The 12,937-nt window shown below is 27.8% G+C and overlaps 1 protein-coding gene across 1 annotated transcript in view; it reads right to left on the bottom strand.

Annotated features, from left to right (window-relative positions):
* The window catches only part of LOC145188324 (uncharacterized), an 82,373-nt gene continuing 69,436 nt past the window's right edge, over positions 1 to 12,937 (bottom strand). The window contains exons 40-55 of the mRNA XM_090098748.1: positions 12,709 to 12,768; positions 12,376 to 12,534; positions 11,370 to 11,960; positions 10,678 to 11,145; positions 10,063 to 10,542; positions 9,351 to 9,953; positions 6,476 to 6,967; positions 4,893 to 5,381; positions 4,605 to 4,722; positions 4,267 to 4,337; positions 3,691 to 3,795; positions 3,069 to 3,120; positions 2,569 to 2,728; positions 684 to 1,650; positions 371 to 562; positions 1 to 268 (exon numbers count right to left, since the gene is read on the bottom strand). Of these exons, the coding sequence (XP_089954874.1) occupies positions 90 to 268; positions 371 to 562; positions 684 to 1,650; positions 2,569 to 2,728; positions 3,069 to 3,120; positions 3,691 to 3,795; positions 4,267 to 4,337; positions 4,605 to 4,722; positions 4,893 to 5,381; positions 6,476 to 6,967; positions 9,351 to 9,953; positions 10,063 to 10,542; positions 10,678 to 11,145; positions 11,370 to 11,960; positions 12,376 to 12,534; positions 12,709 to 12,768 (5,186 nt within the window). The 3' untranslated portion in view covers positions 1 to 89. The remainder of the gene's footprint in view (positions 269 to 370; positions 563 to 683; positions 1,651 to 2,568; positions 2,729 to 3,068; positions 3,121 to 3,690; positions 3,796 to 4,266; positions 4,338 to 4,604; positions 4,723 to 4,892; positions 5,382 to 6,475; positions 6,968 to 9,350; positions 9,954 to 10,062; positions 10,543 to 10,677; positions 11,146 to 11,369; positions 11,961 to 12,375; positions 12,535 to 12,708; positions 12,769 to 12,937) is intronic.

Genomic DNA, 12,937 nt, shown 5'->3' with positions numbered 1-12,937 from the left:
TTTCAGATAAAAGAATATCTTTCTGTGAAAAAACAACCGATGGTTGGTTTTCATATAACTTATCCATAGCTGTTAGGTTTTTCTGTACATCACTGGGGACAATGCGAACCGCATAAACTCTTCTTTAATGAGCCTAGTGTGTATTGAATACAGTTTTTAGCATGTGGATTACTAGACCAACGAAGTTTGTAGCCTGGTTCACGTGAGTAGCATAAGAACTTTCTTGGCTCAATTGGAAGCAAAACACAGTCTTTTACAGGGTATTTGTCTGAAAAAAAAAAGTTTTATTTGAGATTATAATCAACAAATAAATAGGAAAGCAATAAAATCTATAAATCATAAAATTGCTGTTAAGTAACTTGTTCCTCACCTATATCAGATAAGACAAAACCAGGGTTTTTTATTGTCTTTTTATGACACAAGAAATTTCTTTTAGTGTGACCAGCTGCTTCATTTATAAAAATTGAAATACAATGACATTTACAGTTTTGAGTCGAATTGCTATTGCAACATGGCTTAACTGATGGAGACAATGTGAAATCAAACGGCCAGCACGGAAATTCTTAAAATAATTAAAATGATTAAATTAATTAAAATAATTCTTTTATTTTAGAAAGGTAAAAGCTCATCCATAATTGGTTACAACAAAAAAACAAAATATTAGAAGAAAATGAGCAACTTACGATTTGGTTTTAGAGTTTTATTATTATTAGTATTTACAATTCCATCATTTATAACAGTTACTTCTGCTGGGGTTACAGCCGAAGAGCTTAACACAGGGGTGCTTAATGAGGGTAGGATGGTTGTTGTACCAATATTAGTTTCTGGTTTAATATCTACTTCAGCAGGAGGAATTAATGTAGCTGTAATTGAAGTAGGATTGTTAATTATAACTTCATTGGTCAAAGGATCGTTGGTGTTTAAAGTGGTTGGGGTTGTCGTTAGTAAAAAGTCAGTTTCTGAAGTAAAATCTACTTCACCAGGAGGTTTAAACGTAGTTGTAATTAAAGGAGAACCGTTGTTAAGAACTTCATCTGTCAAAGAAATTGAAACCGTTGTGCTCATCACAGGTTGGTCAGTTGTTATTGAAACATCAGTTTCTGAATTGATGCGTTCTTCATCAGGAACAGATATTGTGGTAGTTGTTGTTGTTAAAACATCCGAAATCGGATAATTAAAAGGATTTAAAGGTTCATTTTCTGGAGTTGCTGTTGAGGTTATGATCAATACAGGTGGTGATTGGATGTTTATAGGCATTGTTGGGGTGTCTGTTGTAAGTAGTGATGGTTGCGTAGTATAAACTATTGGTGGACTGTTACTAGAAGGGGTTTCTACATCAAAAGTGGTAGGTCTTGTTGAATCAGTAGGATTATATACTTCTGGTTGTGCAGTTGTATCCATCTCTGGAATAGATATTGGAGGGACCTTTGCTGGTGCTTTTTGCACTGGAAAATTAGTTGCAAGTGTTGTAGTTAAAATAGTTGTTGGTATGGTTTGGATATCAAGCTGCAATGGAGGAGTTACTGTATTAGAAGAACCAACAGTTGTTGTTAGTATAATGGGTGTGGCTGTTGTATCGATTGTTTCTGGTTTTGTAGTAGTGCTGAACAACGGAGGATTTTCATCTGTAATATCGTTGTTGACACAGCCCTACAGATGAAAAATCAAACACAAAAATTAGTTTGTAAAAATAACTTTAGGAAAACAAATTAATGTTATTCAAACCTACTTATATAAAAGTATGACTTTAACCTATAGTATAAATAATGGTTATTTATTTGTACCACATTAAAAATATGTGTGTACAAGTTCTATATAAAAATGAAGATTAAATTTAACACCATTTTAAAATAAACTTTTATTAACTTTTAATCATGATGAAAATACTATTAAAAGTGATAGAAAAAACAATAAATAAAAATATGTAAATTAAAGTACATCCTGATATTTTGAAAACTTTTTATTTTAAAAAAAATATTTAAATAAAAATTTTTGAAAATTTTTTATTTTAAAAAAATTTGGATAAAACTTTGTTCTTTATTATATTACATATATGTAATAATACAGCACTTAGAGTACATTTAAAATTTATTCTAAAATCTTTCAGGCAATTAAAAACTTGCAAGAATTTAGTTGTAGTGCCCCTGCATTGGTTTGATTGACTATTTTGAATACGGCCTGCACATTTTTGACACAGATAACATTACTACTTAACTAAACATTACTTCACAAAGATGAACAGAAAACATTACTAAATCCAGTTATAACTTTTCTTTTCTTTTTAAAGAATAAAAGTTTTTAAAGTTTTCAGTTCTTGAAAGGAACTTGGAAAAAGGAATTTTTTATTTATTACAAAGAATTTTATAATAACAACTTCATAAGAATTTTTTTTAAAAGATTATTATTAATCAATTTCAAGTTGTTTTTTTCTGAAATAATTGTTTATCCAGAGAAGTAAAACTGGATAAGATGTTTAATTAGCTCAAATCAACTTGGAAAAAAACATTGTACAATTAAAAAAAAAACACTTTGTTGAATGCATTTTTAATGTAAGGAAAAATATAAAACCTTGAATGCTTCATTGATACGTCGAATATCTCCACTACTGAACCCAAAACGTTGTCCTATGTCATCTTGCTTGACAAATGGGCTTATTGGAGTAATTGTTACAAGCCCATTGTTAGAAAAAGCTAATGCTCGATAGTGCATGATGCTTGAGTAGTCATATCTATAGGAAATAAGAAAATATTAATAATCTTCCATGAAGCATTATTTTTCATTTCCAATATCGAGAGAAATTAGACTCTTTATCTACAAATGAAATTGCATGCATGCATACATACATGCATGCATGCATATATGCATGCATACATGCATGCATGCATGCATGCATGCATACATACATACATACATACATACATACATACATACATACATACATACATACATACATACATACATACATACATACATACATATATACATACATACATACATACATATATACATACACACACATATAAAATTAATATGCAGTTTTTAATAAGATAAAACCTTTGTATACTTACAGTTGCCCCAACTTTTGACCAGCATTATATTTGCGGAAATTTATAGCCATTTCTAAAAATATGAGTAGTGTTGATCTGAATTATGAAATATATTACACATTCATGTTTCTTCCTTTTAAAGCAAATAATAATATCTATGATATACATTTACATGAATATTCAAAAAGAAAAATTGGGGGGGGGGGGGGGGTTTAAGGATAATGTGGATATATGTGGTTAAAAGGGGTTTAATTGATAAGTTATTGATTTTATGAGAATTTTCTTCGGTTATGAAAACATGATGGTTTTTCTCTATTAAGATAATTAGATATAATTTTAAAAATATTAGCCTTTCGGAATGTTCATTATTTACTTAAAATAATTTAAAGTAATGCAATGGTGATGTAGGTCTATTGATAAATGATGGTAACATGGGTCTATTACTTAACTAAAAAAAGCTGTCATAAACTAATTTCCAAAATTAAGTGTTTTTTTATCACAGGTATTCTTTACTGAAAACTGAAAAAAGACAAAGTTAGACCAACAAATAGACCCCAAACTCCAAACCCTAAACCCTCTCACTACAATATTTAGGTTTTAATATATGAAATATATTATAGCAAAATATAGCAAGCTCACTTACTAGGATCCATGTTTGCATAATTTACTTCAACAGCTTCATCACGATCAGTGCGAGAGGTTTCATGTAAAAATCCTAATGCATGCATTATTAAATGGGTCACAGTACCTGTAATACAAAGAAAATTAAAATACATTTTTAAAAAAAAAACTTAAGAGATAAATATTTAACAAAAAATATCAGTTTTTTTATGTAGCTGAAATACTTATTTTCAAAATTTATATAGGATATTTTACAACATATTTATCATAGACTGATCTATATTATTTTTACATATACTTAAAATCATGACAAAAGAAAATTTGTAACAAAATTCTTTGACAGTTAAATTTAAATAAACAACTCTTTTTCAAATGGTGTCAGCTATGAAATACTTTTTAATGATATTTTTATCAGCTAAGTATGAATACATTTTTGGTTGTCATTAGTTACATAATTAGTAAATTCAGATTAAATGGAAACTTTGAGGTAGACTTTTTTATAACAATATTCTTTTTTACACTTTTTATGTCTAACCAACAAAACCTGTTTAAAATCCAAATCATTCTATAAATTTTAAAAATATTTTAATCTTCAGACCTTTCCATCGACAGCCCTGACCCACACTTATTGGTTGCTCACCTCCAACTCTACCAATTTTTGAATGGCACCTGAAGAGGCATTCATTTATATTTACATGCATACATAAAATATCTTTTCTTAATTACTATCTAAGTGTATGAATAAATTTTTAAACAACGGTTAATAAAATAATCTCATAACTTTAAATATTATTCATCCGGCAGAGAATATTTCAAACTTTATTTATGGACAAAGAATGTGAGGTGATGTAACAGAAAAACTAAAAATTAATCCTTCAGTTTATTCAAAGTAGAAGTTTCATTAAAAAAAAAATTAAAAAAAAAAAAAAAGTTAACCCTTCAGTTGATTCAAAGTAGAGGTGATCAAGTTGACCATCATGGGGAACGAAGCGCACAGGAGTAAAATCATGGAAGTCATTTATTGCAGCTCTAACAACCTTACGCAATTCAATATCTTTAAAATAAATTACTGATAGTATAAATATGCTGGCTTTTTCTCCAAACCATAGACTGCACATTACAAATAAATTTGTAAATAAACATTTAAATATTGAAGTTTTAATAATGTAGATAATCAATGTCAAATGTTTTAAAAGAAAAAATGCAAAAGAACAGAAAACTAACCATCATGTCCATTAATTACAACAAAATTTTGTAAAGATGCTGGGATTGTATCATGAAAAGGACTTGAAACAAATACTTTTAAATTTGTAAAGTCTTTTGGATCTGGATTTTCAAAGGAAAATATTTCTTTACCGTTGAACTCCACCTCGTAGAAAAATTTTCCTTGGAAATGTTGCTGAGATATTCGAATGTTTGTCCATTTTTGAAGCTGAAAACTTTCTGGAAAGTTTACAATAAAATTATTGTTAAGTCCTGAAGTTATTCTTCCTTTAAGTTCTTCATCTGTCCATATTGCAAGTCTTTCCTGGTCATATTTATTGCTTTTATCATCTATTTGCATAATTTGGAAAATATTATACCAATTTTTGGAGTTTTCAGGCTTAACTTCGAATGAAATTTCATATTCTTTTTCTAACTTTGGAATTGTTGCAAGCAGTTTCCCACTCTTTAAAGGTGTTTCTTCTTGTACAATGTTATTTGAAGCGACCACTAAAGATGATATATTAACAAAATAACAGTATCAAAAATACTGCTAATGAATCTTTAGTCATTAAACATTAAATTATCAAAATAATTAACTTTTGCTTAATTCTAAATGATGCAGGTACTTTTTGTGGAGCACTTATTCAATGAAACAATTAAGTCAAGTGTCCAAAAATCTCTCACTTTTTTTATGTAAACTTTTTTTTAGTTGACCAGGGTTTCAAATTTTAACTTAAATAAAATATTCCAGCATCTAAATCTAAATTTAGCTGTTAATTATTTCTAAAACTAAATGTATTGAAGCATTTTCTTAAATGAGTTTTGTTTTTTGTCTAATTTTTTAAGGTGATTGTAATTTTGAGGTAAAAACTTTTTTTAGTGAAACTAAGTTGCTCCCATTAATATCAACCCATTTGCATCTGTTGTTTGTTTAAACAAACAATATGCTTTTTGCCATGTTGATATTAAATAAGCTATTACAGAGCAATTCTATTAGTGAGTCTATCATTGTCTAAAATTATTTTTTATTAAATAAATATGTTTTGTTTGTTGTAAATATTTATTTTTTATACATGTCGTAAAAAATATTCAACAATTTTTAGAAATCGATCAAATTAAAACCTTCAGCACAAACAGGTTAATATTGTATAATTTCTATTCACTGAAATACTAATATCATTTTCAAAAGATTGTTCTTTTTTCTGGTTTATAGGATTTTTAAGTTTTAGTTATATGGGCTAGAACTTGTTTTCTACTAATCATTAGCACTTTTAAAAACCTTTTTTTATTGGATTCCCCATCATCAAAAATCCTTAAAATTTTAATTTCAAAAAAAAAAAAAAAAAACCTCTTTATCCTGATATGAGATAAAAAATTTAAGAAAATATCTATGTAGCTTTTTACCACTGAAAACTGGAGTCTCATTTTGTTCACTTTTGGTTCACTCATTTAAGCATGAAAATGAGAAAAACCTGTATTTTAATTGTCAATTCAACATGAAATTACTCTCATAATGATACCAACAATAGCAGCATCAATAAAAGTATTTTATTGGAGAAAAAAAATATACCACAAAAATAACATAAACTTTTTTCAAATACCTTTTTCAAGTACATCTCCATTAGAGAAGCTGAAATTTCTCATGGATCCAGTTAGAGGAGGAGAATAAGGATCAGAAGCATAAACTTTGACATTGTTATACTCTACAGGAAAATTATTGACAACAGCATACACCTGTTTCCCATCTAATTTAACTTCAAAAGTGAATGTGTTGTCTTCTGTTTGGTATTGTGAAACAGCCACCTCTAACCATTTATTTAAGGGAATTTTCGCTCCATGTGAGTAATGAAAATTTTTATTTTTATTCATCTCAGTGCCAACTACAAAATGACCTAACAAACTGCTGAACCAAACACCAAAAATTCGGATACCATGGCTACCATTACCTTCACCAACTGAGAAATGAAGAACACTCTGGGCTCCCAGTGAATATGAAACAGGCTTTACTTCTAACATAACAGTATACTGCTTACTAAACTTTGGGAGTATGGTGAGTAATTTTCCTTTTCTTAAGGGTTGCTCATCTTTAAGATCTGTAACACAAATAATCAACAAACAATCAAATAATTTATTCTTTGTAGATGTAATTTCTTAAAACCTTATCTATAAAGAATAAATTACTTGATTTCAAGCTGCATAAATGTTATAAATATATCAGTTTCTGTTTTATATACACATATTCAAGATCTTTCACTTAAACTAAAAGATTTTAAAACATTTATCTTTCATTTTAAGATCACAAATTTTTTTTTTTTTTTTTTTTATATTCAACTTATAAGAGCTTATAAACACATTTTGTTGCCATCAGGGCAGCAACTACAAACAATTTATTGAAACTTTAGATGATTGTAACAATTTTTTTCATCAGAAGTCAAATTTATGATAATGAATGCAATGAAAACAATTTAACATACTCTAACAATTTTGCTTCTTATTTTTTTTTGTAGGGACTTGTTTTTTTTGTAGGGAATTTAATATACACTAACAGTTTTGCGTCTTGTTTTTTTTGTAGGGACAAAGTTACTTTATATGGTATTATATAAAAATATGAAGTTAGTTTTGTATTTTATCAACTCCAACTTTAATAAAGTGTTTTTCCTTTCTCAATTTATTTGTAAGAGCATTTTAACATTGAAACAGTACTTTGATATTCATCTATAGATTTATTTTAGTCAATGAGTTTTAAAAAGTTAGATGATAAAAAATCTGTCATTAAGAACACCAAAGACTAAAGTGTAAGTAAAGCAACTTTATTAAACACAAAGTGGATGTTTCTTTACTATTTTGTACATAATCTTAGAAATGAATAGAAAAGCATCAGATTTGCTTTATAAGGTTGATTAAACAGAAGCAATAACAGCTAATTAACTGCAGAAAGCTATTGCAATAAAGGTGCAAAAGCAAATACCTAGAACTACTATTGTTAAAGAGGGAAGCCCTGTTGTTGTTTGCTATCCAGCTAGGATAGCAAAATCCTAACTGGATAGCAAACAGTATACATTCATATAGCAAAGATCTATGATATCCTTGAGATGGGAAATGTAGTAACTCTTTTTATCATATCTCCACTGGAAGACAAGATTTAATACCTAAACGAAGAAATCAAGCAAAAACTCTTTTTCTCCTAAACAATCTGTTTTGTTTTATTTCATCACATTTTTTGCTGATTTCGGCTATAAATTTTTCCACTTGTATTTTGAGCCTCTGGAGTAAGAAATTTCAAATACATTTTCATTGTAAGCATAAAACATTAGTATACTATCTTTATATTGGGTTGGTGATCAGACATTATATCAAGCGATGAAAATAATAATTTAAAAAGCCATCAGTAACTGATGAAATTCAATAATAAATAACCAATATTGTTTGCAAAAAAAAAACTAAAAAAATCAAAATAATTTTTTTTTTAAAAAAAAAACATACATGTTTTTTTTATTAAATTCATTATTTTGATTTGTTAAAACTAATGCTATTAAGCAACATCATTTTCATAACAAAATTTTCTTCTTACAAAACAATATGCTTTCAACGATTACATGCAACTATTCACAGCCACATATTGTTTAACTTTGTAAAATTCTTACAGAAAAACCATTTTGTATGAAAAAGTATTAAATGCTCCTAGAACACATTCCATTTAACTTTATTTACATCAAACTTGCTTTGTATGCAATAAAAATATAAAAGACAATAAATATAAAAGACAATAAGTATAAAAGACAATAAATGTAAAAGACAATAAATATAAAAGACAATAAATATAAAAGACAATAAATATAAAAGACAATAAATATTTTTTACAGATAATTATCACTGTTTTTATGAGTAGCCTGTTAGCCTGAGAAATTTTCTTTAAGCTTAGCATTTAATGATATCTTGATGGAAACAATTTTTTCACTATTCTAGTGGAAACTTTCTATATATTTTGCAAAACTACTGCTATGATAATGCTAAGTAATAATTAGGTTTGATTGACAGGATGAATGTATGAGTAAAAAAAACATTTTGAAAAAACATAATATAGTGGAAACAAATATGCACAATGAGATATATCTTTACATAACTGGTAGTAATAAAAAGTGCATTTTCAATAAATAACTTATGTTTGTTTGCCATAAAAATGCAATTTTGACAACCAAGTTACTCAATAAACTATTATAGCAATCTGCTTAAAGATTTTTTTTAAGTCATTTAAATTTTTTATTATTATTTTCTTAAATTTAATTAATATTTTTAATTACCTAGCTTATGATTCTCTTAAAAAGACTGTAACTTAGTATAGGGAACAAATTGTTATTTTAAACTGAAGAGTTTGCCTCAAATTATATTTAAGGGAATACTTAATTAATGAAAGTTAGAACTAATAAAAACTTTGTCTGTACTTTTTTTACTTTAAAGAAAAGTCATTTTGCATACCTGCGCCACAACTGGCCTTCTTTACTTTAACCAAGAAGTCATTTTCTAATAAATCTTGAAAGTTGTTAGCCGCAAACACTTTGTCAATGTTTCCAGCTATACCCGACATCTCTGACTTATCTACATTTGATCCAACACCAATAGTTATAATCGAAACACCTTTTTCTCGCATTTCTAAAGCAATTGATTCAGGTTTCTCAACTCTTTCACCGTATTTTGGAGCTTCCTGCTTACCACCTGTAATTAGTATAAGAATTTTTGGAATATTTTCTCGGCCACCATTAATTTGATTGAACATTTCTTTTTGAGCCAATCGGAGTGCTTTGTCTAGTCTAATTTGCATTTTCATCAATGGAATGGCATCAACAGCTGATTCAAATGTACTAATATCTTGGTAATCTGATAGTTTAATCTCAAGTTTTGCTTCGGAACTAAATGAAATCACACCTAAATGGGTACCATCCTTGGATATTTCAAATATTTTTGCAAGTTTTTTTACAAAATTTTTCTCTGCAACGAAGTTATCTTTCATAATTGCTGAAGAATCCAGCAAAAAACCAATATCTATTAATCCTCCACATGTTGACGCTATTGATTTATCCACTATAAAAAAATACAGCAAAACTCATAAATACAGCAAACTGATGAACATTCCAATAAATTTGTCTAAAAATTTAAAAAGCAACTTTTCAGATAAAAATATATAACAAACCATTTTTTCCATTTGAAATGACAAAGTTACGAATTAAACCAGATTGTGTAGGATATTCAGGGGACCCAGCAAATACTTTAACATTTTCTAACTCAACTGCATTCTCTTTGTTCTCTGAATGCACAACATTACCATTTAATTTAATGGTGTATACATACTTTCCATTGCTATATACTTGAGATAATGTTAGCTTGCTCCAGATATTAAATGCAAGACAACTATCTGTACATGCATGTATTTTGTTTGTTAATGAAGCTAAGTTTAACTTCCCATTGCCGTCTTTGTTAAACCAAATAGCAGGATTCTCATTGCCTGTACCAAAATTGTCATTAGCAGGTATTAAATGAATAACATTGTAATAAAAATTAGGAAAACCAGTAGGTCGAATATTAAATGAAACTACATATTTTTTCTCAAGTTTTGGTAAAGATGCGATAACTGCACCTTTTCTCAACAAAGTCTCATGCTTTACAATAAAACCTAAAAAAGATATTTAAAAAAATTATATGTAAAGAAAAATAAATCAATTGCAAACTGATTTTAGTTGTTAAAAAGTAAATTATTGAATAATTAATGTAAAAAATTAACAAAAAATTATAGAATGAAAAAAAACACCTTGATTGCCATTTCTTATCTTAATATTGCGAATATATCCTGCTTGAGATAAATGATCTCTTTCTGTGGCATACACAGTAACAAAAGTAAAATCTACTGGATTTGCATTAACTTTAAGGAACAGAACTTTTCCAGCAATCTCTATACCATACATGTACATTCCACTCAAAATCTGCTGATATATTTTAATTACGGCCCACCTGTTTAAAATAAGGGTGCTTTCTGAAAGTATATCTTCATTTATTGTGCTGCTTAAAACTGATGCAATAACCAGTGTTCCATGCCCATTCTCAGAGAACCCAACAGCTATATATCGCCCATTTCCCAATTCTAGCCTTAAAACATTGTGATAACCAAGAGCATAAGATGTTGGCTTTAGTTCAAATGAAATGGAAAACTCTTTTTCCAGTGCAGGTAATGTTGTAAACAAGTTATCTTTTGCAAGCTTTACTTCATTTCTAGGATCACCTAAATTAGTAAATATATATTTTGTAAAACAAAGTTGTGAAATATTTACATGCTATTTTATTGTTTGTTTTTTTTAATACTTAACTACTAGGTAACACACCTGGGTTTTATTATTATTTTTTTTTAATAAAAAAAAATTCGAATTTAAATCTTTTTCTGAAGTAACATTTTTGTAATAACTGTAATTTAAATTAAAATACCTAATAAACATACAATAAACATACCCAATAGACAGCTTTCTTGCTTCACTCTTTTAATGAAACTTCCTTTATTCAATTCCTTAAAATCTTCAACCAAAAAAACATTTCTATTGCTGCCAGCAATATTGACTAATTCTCTATGACTTACTTCCTTTCCTATTCCTATAGCTACTATATCAACTCCTTTACTTCGAATCTCATTAGCAACATTGACAGGATTCTCTTCTTCATATTTGCTTGAATGCTTGCCATCTGTAATCAAGAATAATAACTTTGGAACAGTTTTTCTAGCACCATTGCTTTCTTCATATATCTTTAAAGCATTTCGCAAAGCCAGATCAATTCTTGTATAAGAATTCATATGAGGTATTTGATCAACTGCATTATTAAAACTGGTTTCATCAAAGTATTCATTTAACTTAATATTAAGACTTGCTTTGTTGCTAAATGTAACCACAGCAGCGTGAGAACCACTTTTACTTATGCTAAAAGTGGCAGCAAGCTTTTTGAGGAAATGCTTTTCATTATTGTAGTCATCTTTTAAACTACCAGAAGAATCCAAAATGAAACCAACATCTACAACTGCTTCACAAGCAGGAATTATGGTACTGATTTCTAAAAAAACAAAATAATAATTCATAATAATAGTAAAAATAATAAAAAAGAATAAATACAAAATTAGAAGACGAAAGTAAAATAACTTTAAAGTGGCTGTGATGTTGAAACAGAATATTTAAATAATTAAGTGATTATTTAAAAAGTTAGAACCAATGCTAAAAAGGACAGCATTTTACAAATTCCATAAAAACTAAAGTAAAATTTTAAAAAATGTAGTTTTTCAAAATAGAATGAAAAAAACAAAACAAATAAGCCAAAAACAAAGATAAAACTACATAAAAAGTATGTAAATAAAAAGTATATAAATCAAAATATAGATCAAACAATGATAAACAGGAAAAAGATTTAGCTCAAGTAAGAAAGACATTTTTGAAATAATTCTTATAAACAACATATTGCAGTTTTATCATACCATTAGCAGGGGAAATTACATATGGAATAGCATTCAAATCCCAGTTATCGTCTGATGAACACCAAAAGTTAGATTTTTTTCCATTTCTTAATTCATCAAATAGCTCAGTTACTTTTATGTCACCTTCCTCAATTATCCCAGGAGCCTTTAGTTCTTGCGCTAAAATACAACATACAAAATACAGTTTTATTGATTTATGACAATAATTATGTCAAATAAATAATATAGAATGAAGTTGGCATTTTGTTCTAAGTTTATGAGTAGGTGTTTTTAAACAATATTACAAATACTTTTTATTGAATATTTTTGATTGTTTATTTAACTTTAACTTACTGTTTTCTTCTGCTCTATATTCTTTGAAAAAATCTTCAGTTGATTTAGGTATAAATATATCTAAAAAAAAATTGTATTTAATTTAAAATTCCTGACTTAATTAAATAAGTATTTCCTAATATTAATAGAAAAGATTGCAGATTGTTCGTCTGCAGGCCTTGTACAGCAATAGTTTATAATAAACTGTGCAATAATTCTTAAAAAATATGTGAAAATCACTAGGAAAGCT

The sequence above is a fragment of the Hydra viridissima genome, unplaced genomic scaffold (assembly GCF_058129835.1).
Source record: "Hydra viridissima isolate aposymbiotic clone 2 unplaced genomic scaffold, HvirCarnegie_v1 scaffold_1, whole genome shotgun sequence".
Lineage (NCBI taxonomy): Eukaryota > Metazoa > Cnidaria > Hydrozoa > Anthoathecata > Hydridae > Hydra > Hydra viridissima.
This window is presented reverse-complemented; position numbering and strand designations above follow the sequence as displayed.